An 8,472-nucleotide genomic window follows, 5' to 3' on the forward strand; every position below is an offset into this window, starting at 1 on the left:
CCCCCCCACACACACACAAGTCTTAACCTTTCTGTGAGCCGACTCATGACCTCCTGCCACGGCATGCTGTGTGTGATCATGAGCAGCTGGTGAACAGGTCAACAAAGGACGATTGTGTTTCTTTGTTGTTGCTTAGTTTGAATAACTACAGGTTGAAGTTATAGAACCAAATTTAGAAAACAAATTAAAATATTTGAGAGGAACTAGATGCCCAAATATGTTTAAGTAGAATTGTTTTTTAAGTTGACACTTGATGAAGAGTGTTCAAATCCTTAAGTAACCTATGCACAAGTCCTTCCTCTAAAATACTCCTTCCTCTCAAGTTAAAGTACAGTATTGTCAATACAATGTTCTTAAAGTATCAAAAGTGGAAATATTTGTTCCAGAGAAAAGTGAGAAGTCCTGTGACTGATATCTTATGCATCAATGTGTACACACACGTGTCACATTTTTCCATTGTAACTGGTCAAGGGCTACAAACATTTGTGTTAGTGATTTTTACGAGTCCTTGCTTTTTGGTGAAATAATAGATTATTTTACGGGTAAGAACATGAGAAGAGTAAATGTGTTTTTGGTGGAACTGCTAAAACCTCATAGGCATCTGAAAATAAAAAACAGATCCCAACCAGAAACTGCTTTTTTGTAAAGGTACACACAAACATAAACACTGAAGCCAAAGAATAACCAATATTTACTTTTGTCAAATAAATGTTAAATTCACACTATTTCTTAAATGTAAAAAGTAGCATAAAAGTGTCTCAAACTTGTGATTGAATGCAGTACTATGCAGTAAATTAACGTTACCTTCCACCTCCACTTCTCCATAGATATATTATATACACCAATATGGTATTTTCTCTTTACATTAAAACATTAAACATTAAAAGAACATCAAAAGAAAATGTTGTCCGTGGACTCCCCTTCAATTTGGAGAGTATAATTAGCCTGTATGTTGTGTGAGATATCTAATAATGCTGTGTTTAAGGGCATGTGTGACTGGGAAGAATCCCCAGAGAAATCTGTTCTTTAAAATAAAGGCTCTTTGCAGGCTTCATGTCCTTGGCTGTTCATTATGGAGGCCCCCCCCTGTTGTTCTGCGCTCTATTACTCGTACAATGAATGCTGCGGCCCCCGTGTGCAGAAATGCTACAGTCCCTTCTGCTTCCCATGGGGGACGTTTTTTAATGAAGCCAAGTGGACAGCTTCACTCTCATCAGGGGTTGAAGGCTGCATGTGCGTGCCCCCCTCCACACTGTAGAGGCTGCGGCCTGCAGAGCTGCCTCTACCCAAGCTGCTCTGTTTCACTGCTGAAAATCAGTGTTTTAGCCCTTACTCTTTCTCTGTTCTCTCCTTTCAATCAGTGATTAACAACCACCAGTGTGCCGTGAGAGCTCGTCAGGTGTTCCGTGGGAAATTGTCCAACTTCACTTAATCGCTCCAAAAAATATGATTTAGTTGCTGCCAATACAATACAACAATGACATGGTCCCAAGCACGCTTAAACGTCCTCTCCAAACAAAACACAAATCACTTAAAACAAGAACATTGTCTATTTTGTCGCCTGCTTTAAAACTGAGAAACGGGTAACTTTTATGAGAAAAAACACAAAGAGAGAGCTCTCAAAACGTATCATTAAATGATCATATGCTGTATAAGACTACAAAAACACCGCTCTAAATAAACTGGAAAACAGGAGAGAGGAATTGAATTCTACTAAAACAAGATGAGAAAAACAAAGGGCTAAATGCTATATGCTGGTCCCAATAGGCCAGACCCCAGTAGACGAGCATCAAGAAGAGATACAAAATGGTATATTAATGAATGTGCAGCGCAAAATGTAACGCTAGTCATAATCTCCCTGTTATCTCTCACTTCCTTCTCCTCCATTAGAGACGTACAGGCGGTGCCATTGTGCCGCTGCATTGTGCCCAAGCCCTGAGTCTTAATAGCTTTGTTTTATGTACGAGCAGCAGCTAAATGATTTGTCCCTCGTATAATTCTGTGGTTGTATGGGATATAAAGATAAGCTTTCATCTGTAATTCTGCCATGTCCCAGTGCTATAGTAAGCTATTTAATGGCCTATAGGCACGTAGGGCTGTTCACTAGGACGCAGCAAGAGCTTTACAGATTCAGAGTGAGAGGCAGCACCTCCACTTCCATCACCTCTAAACACACACACACACACACACACACACACACACACACACACACACACACACACACACACACCTCCATCATGTAAACTCCTTATAGGAAAAGGGTAAATGCATGAGGCTTTTTATCTAGTCAGCATCTCTTGTAATAGCAAGTTGTCAAAATCTCTCACGTTAATTATAATTCATTTTATTTTACTGTATATAAATTCATCATAATGTTAGTAATTATAAATCACTTTCAGTAAGTGTTGTAGGACTGAAATGAGTAGTAAAATAATTGCTAACGGTTTTGATAAATTGTTTAATTGTAGTCATTTATCAAGGTTGATAATCTGTTATTATTTAAATCAATGTTAATTAATTCTCTCAAAGATAATAATTTCACTATATTACTATTTATTTTTGAGCATTTGTGCTGACAAGAAAATAAATGTACAGAAATGACCTGGGACTGTGGTGGGGACATTTTATGAATATAACTGAATTAGTTGATTATAGAAAATAATTGGAAAAAATCAATGAAAATTGTTGTAAATTGCAGCCTTAAGAAGATTCTCTATTTTAGCACATGCTGACTTCAAATAGCAGTTTGCCTTTATCTAATCCAAACAAATGACTGTTTCTCTTTTTAGAAAAGCTAAACAAAGTTGTTCTTGTATGATTAAGCCTGTGTCTTGGGGGGAAACAACCAGACACCATTAAAAACTTAAAACGTAGCAAATCAGGCTGTTTTTTCGACCTAAAAAAAATTAGAAATTGAAACGAAAATAGGAGGCATCATACAAATGTCCATTTATAGGGAAATATCTGAAATTGCAAAAAGCAATTTGGTCAGTGTTTTTAAGGATTTTTGTTATGTGCCTCATCTTAAAGGTGGGGTAGGTAAGTTTGAGAAACCAGCTCGAGTGCGCTAGAATTTGAAAATACACAACCGGAAAAAATCTGCCACTTCCTTACAGAGCCCCTCCTCCAACACACACGAACGCGCACATGACCAATGAGGGCACGAGATAAGTTTGTGCACAGATGGAAGGCTGACAGGCAGGTAGGCCATCCAGTTATTTTAGCCGGGCCGGCTAAAATGATTGGTCATGCTTTTTGACAGCACTACGGCTTCCAGAGATGACATTCTTTATGTATTTATTGTCAAAGCACTTAAGATTCATTGCTATCGGGATGTTAAGAGCATTCCATGGAATATAACAAAAAGTGTATCTCGAGCCGGTTTCTCAAACTTACCTACCCCACCTTTAACTGTGTGAAATATACACTTATTAAAAACATGTAATAGTGTTTGATTGATTATTCGATGTCTAACTAGCAGTCATAGTTATATACCTTTATTTTTTTCATGTAGGAGTCTCCAGGAGGCGAGCTCTCGTCACCTTTGACCCCGGTGACCCCGCCCATGGAAACCATCAACGGCACAGATGACCTCTGCGACTCGACTCCAAACTCAGACTCCCGTCCAGAGCCGTCTCAGAACGCCCTGGCCTTCGCACACAGGTACACCCCACAGCGTGATGTGTTCACTGTCCCGTGTCGTCATGTTTACCACAACACAAACTTATCAGTCTGACCACACATTCACTGTCACAGAATACATACACTCAAACAATACTAAAATAGATGAATTATTCAGATTGTTTCTCTGTTACTCTATTTGTCTGAAACACTGACATCTTACCTGACTTCTTCTACGTCTGCGTGCGCCTATATATGTTGCATGTCAGCATGGTAGTGAACTCCCTCTATTCATGCTGCCCTCTCGTGTTTTTCCTCTCTAGGGAGCAGTTTAAGACTTGTCGGGTCTGCTCTTTCTGATAGGGATGTCATTACAAGTCCTGACTACTGCGACACCATAACTACGCATTTAAAAAAAAAAATTCAGGCACAATCTTTCCCAAAAGTTAGAGCCTGGTGCATGTCAGCAACAGGGAGGGTTCTCTTTACAAACCCTGGTGCTCTGCTTGTTTACTAACTGCTATCTAATAAGGTAAAGCAGCACAACATCAGTCCAGTCGGGAGGAATAATGGTGCAATGAATTATATCAGTGACAATCTGACTCACACGCTGTCACTTCACATGGACCAGCAAGAGACTTTAACCAATCTGAGCATGCTTGGTACAGAAACGTACATATATCTACAGTTCTGTGTTTGCCTACTGCAATGCAATAATATCTTTTCAAATTAAAATCTGTTATGTTTGGTGCATTACGGACTATATGACGGCGTCACTTCTATGCATGCAGCACTACTGTTACACTGTATACATTCCTGATGTTCTTGTGTCCTGTTAGCAGACTGAATATTGAAATGGACAATTTATATTTGTTGTGATTGTTAATACTGGTTTATATACAATAGATTATGTAAGACAAAGCGCTCACAGTTCCATGTAAATATGTTTGATTTGTATAATGGCTTCCTGAAGAGGTGCGGCTGTGAGGTTCACCAAAAAGGTGTTGATGAAGCGTTTATGTAAGACTTATATAACATTCTGTGGGTAGTGGGAGGCAGAGAAAGAGCAAGACAGACAGACACACAGAGAGTGTGTTTGTCAGAAGCTGGAGAGAGAGAGAGAGGCGCATTGTATAAAGTCTGTGCATGAGTCACTGATACATAAGCACCCACCAACTGCAAACACACTCAATAAACTGAACAGGAGGGCATGCACGATGAGTTTGAACCATTTGAGTGAGTGAAGTGTTTCTTTCTCAGGAGAGAAAATATCCCTGTTCTCTACTGTCAACTGTAGTCGACTGTACACGGGTCTTTTCATTTGTAAAATCTCTGTAATCCTGTGCCACTCGTTTCATTATTTCTCTGGCTGCGATTCCTATTAATTAAAGATATCAATCAATCGCTTAATGTATTATCGTTCTTTTTTTTGCTTGACGATGGGTGTCTGAGAGGACGCTTAACACATCTTTTTGACATTGAGATATCACCACAGGGATCTAAAGAGACACAGGTTTTTTTGTATTAGTGTGTTTAAGTCTCTAAAGCTGTGACAAGCTCAAGTGCAAATGCTTAGAAATCCCTACCGCTACATCATGAACTCTGTGAGGCTACACAGATCTGAGTGTGCAGTGAGAGCGTAGAGAGGACACCCACTGCCTGCTGCAGCCCTGCTGATGTTTCTATTAATGCTGCATGCGTGGGAGACCGGGTCGACTCCCAGCATTCACCATGGCAAGCATGGACTCAACAAGCAAACCTCAGTCTCGCATTTCTCAGAGGCATATGCAGATAGGGTTGATGTTAGGACCGTCCATGATTTGACCACATAACCCTCTATTTTTCAGTATTCTCTATGATTAATATTTATCTCACTTGTCTTAACACCTTTTAAATCAGCCTCTCATTTGCCTCAAGCTGCGGTTCATTCCTTTAATTTTGAAACAGTGAATGCACTTATAGTTGATTTAGGAGCCAAAAGAAAATAATCATTATATTTTAAATGTAACTTTATTACTTCATGAGGGTTCAGACATACATATAAAACACACCTGCACTTTGCGGTCTTTTTTTCTCTTGGTTTGTCATGTGACAGGAATTAGCTGATGAATTATCTCCATAACATATACACCCCGCTGCAGCATAGCGCGGATGTGTAGGAGGGTTTGTAGGGGCGCATACAGTAGGGCAGAGAAAGAGAGAGTAGGATGAGATGTAGCTGTTTCCATGGATGTGAGAGGGTTTTTTATATCGCAGGATGTAGGCGTGGAGTCGTGTTGAATGGGTTTCTGAATATTGGAAGAGCTTTAGTTGGGACTGCCTCGGCTGTATGGGCATGGTCTCCTCGTGTTGGAGGGTGTAGGCGTCTTTCGGTGGGTTTTTGTGGTAGGCTTTTGTGAGATGGAGCCGATGTCATACGTCAGGTTGCCACGAGCGCCTCCGATCCTCCAGTGCTGCCATGGCAACCGCTCTGGCTCCCTGCTTCTTGAAGTGCTCTGTGGGGAGGAAGAACCTACCTGACGACGCACCGCAGTCAGGACACAGCAGACACAGGAGAGGGAGAAGGAGAAACTGAGTTTATGTTTTGTGTCTGGCAGCTTTATTGAGCCTGGGAGGAGAATTATACCAACTTTGTGAAAGAGTAAAACACAAAACAGTGTGCTGATGTTTTATTGAGGTCATGAGGGGATATGCATTGTGTACAACAACAAAAAACATTCAAAATTCCAAAGAAATTAAGTTTAAAAAAACTATTTAAAGAATAAAACAGTATAAAATGTGATACAAAAATCGCACCACAAAATGTTTCCTCTGGTGTTTCTTGTCTAAGTTGAAATATTGTTCACATGGAAAAGATGAAAAACAGATCAAAATTAAACTCTGTAACACTGATGCAATCTTCTCTACAATACAAAAGAGTCTGTGATTTTTTATGATTTTATTACATTATTTCTGTGTTCAAAAACTGTGCAAAAATTGGCTTACAATTTTAAGTAGCCTACAATATATACAAACAGGAGAAAAAAAAGCTTCAGTTTCAAATGACAATGGTCCCATGCATGACAACAAATTGAATTATAACACAATGACATTATGATAAGCAACTGGAAAGTATCATTAGCTACTAAAGTAATCATGATGTAAATACACACATCATCTCCGTTGACACAGTCGCCGCTAACTTACCCTCCATGTGTCTCACACACCTCCAGATCTGCTCTGCTGTCCTCAGCCAGATTTGTGCTCCCCCCTTCAGACTTATTTAATGAAGACGAACACCAGTGTCAAAACATCTTGCACTCTTTTCTCTGCTCTTCTGTCCCTCCATCGCTTTCCCATGCTCTCTCCGTCTGTCTCCATCTTCACTTCTTGACGTCTCTCCTGCTCTCCTGCTCTGCGAGCTGCTGTGTGTGGTTTATACATCGGCTGGGTTTGTGTGCCTTGGTGACAGCATCGCTTCATGTGTGTGTGAGTGGTTGTGTGTCAGTTGATATGTGCATGTGTAGGATGAGGTGTCGTCTCCCTCCTATGCGTCACACATGCAGACACACTCACAGAGGGGGTGGCTGTTGTGTAAGAAGGTGCCGTGGGAGTCCTGCGTGAATATGATCTGGGTTTTCTCTTTTACATTTCTCAGAGTGGGTGTAATGGCATAGTGGAGCACTGCTGCAGTGTGAGCTTATATATGTGTGTGTGTGTAAGTGAGGGGGCAGAACAAAACTGAAAACATCATTATTACGGGTCACTCACAGAACCTCATCACTCCTTGACCGAGCTTAGCTTCCTTTTGAGCTTTTCTGTGTTTCCACCGCTGGGAGGAATTACTGTGAAGTATGTGGGCGTAGGAGCTGCTTTTCAAAGGTACTTGACTTGATGTCGGTACTCGACAATGGTTAGGTCTCTCATACATTCTCCCGCGCAAGCCAGACATTATGTGAGAGACAGAGCGTGGGCATTATGTAAAGCTCAAATTAATGCCTGCAGTGCTCATATACAGATAGGAGATATACAGCGGAAGTGTTTTCCCTCCACAAAGTTGACTTCCTTCAAACATCTTATATTACATTTTCATTCTGAACCATCAACTATCCTGACCCTCCACCAGCCTGTTTCTCCCTCACACCCATTAGCAATTGAATCACTTCTCCCTTATCTCTCATCTCATCTTCTCATCTGTGAGTAGCTGGACCAGATTAGGCTCCAGCCAGCCAGAGGATATAATCCTGGATTACAACTCATGTTGCAGACAGCTAGTTTCACAGTTTCATGTCAGGAAGTGACAAGCTCCAGTTTGAGTGCCCACTGAAGCCTTTGTCAGCTTTCATGATTGGATGCATGGAAACAAGTAGGAGTTTTTAAAAAGGGCTCCATCAGGACAAGCCCAGTGTCCAGAGGGCATTTGGCTTCACCTGCAAAATGACACATATTGACTTCAAATGACTACATAGAAACTCAAAAACCTACAGAAAATAGACGCAAAATAACCAACATCATAAAAATAAAGACAATCAAAATATGACTCAAAATGACCAGAAAAAGACAAAAAATGTCTTAAAATAACAAATAGGAGACACACATAGACCCAAATTGGTCAGTCTGTAGGGGATTGGACTTTGGACCGAAGGGTCGCCGGTTCACGTCCGGATCGGACCAAAAATACGGAGTGTGGACTGGTAGTGGAGAGGAGCCAGTTCACCTCCTGGGCCACTGCCGAAGTGCCCTTGAGCAAGGCACCTAACCCCCAACTGCTCACTGGCGCCGGCTGAGCAGTTGGGGGTTAGGTGCCTTGCTCAAGGGCACTTCGGCAGTGGCCCAGGAGGTGAACTGGCTCCTCTCCACTACCAGTCCACA

General features: G+C 41.1%; 1 protein-coding gene across 3 annotated transcripts in view; it reads left to right on the plus strand.

Annotated features, from left to right (window-relative positions):
* Positions 1–8,472, plus strand: part of homer1b (homer scaffold protein 1b) — a 29,770-nt gene that overhangs the window by 14,194 nt on the left and 7,104 nt on the right. For 2 of the 3 annotated variants that reach the window (XM_010768766.1, XM_010768765.1), the window contains one exon: positions 3,515–3,663. In XM_010768766.1, coding sequence (XP_010767068.1) covers positions 3,515–3,663 — 149 coding nt within the window. Of the gene's footprint in view, positions 1–3,514; positions 3,664–3,944; positions 4,995–8,472 lie in introns of those variants that run through there. The other variant, XM_010768767.1, reaches the window with a different exon arrangement.

The sequence above is a fragment of the Notothenia coriiceps genome, unplaced genomic scaffold (genome assembly GCF_000735185.1).
Source record: "Notothenia coriiceps isolate Sejong01 unplaced genomic scaffold, NC01 NC01_scaffold00006020, whole genome shotgun sequence".
NCBI classification, from domain to species: Eukaryota; Metazoa; Chordata; class Actinopteri; order Perciformes; family Nototheniidae; genus Notothenia; species Notothenia coriiceps.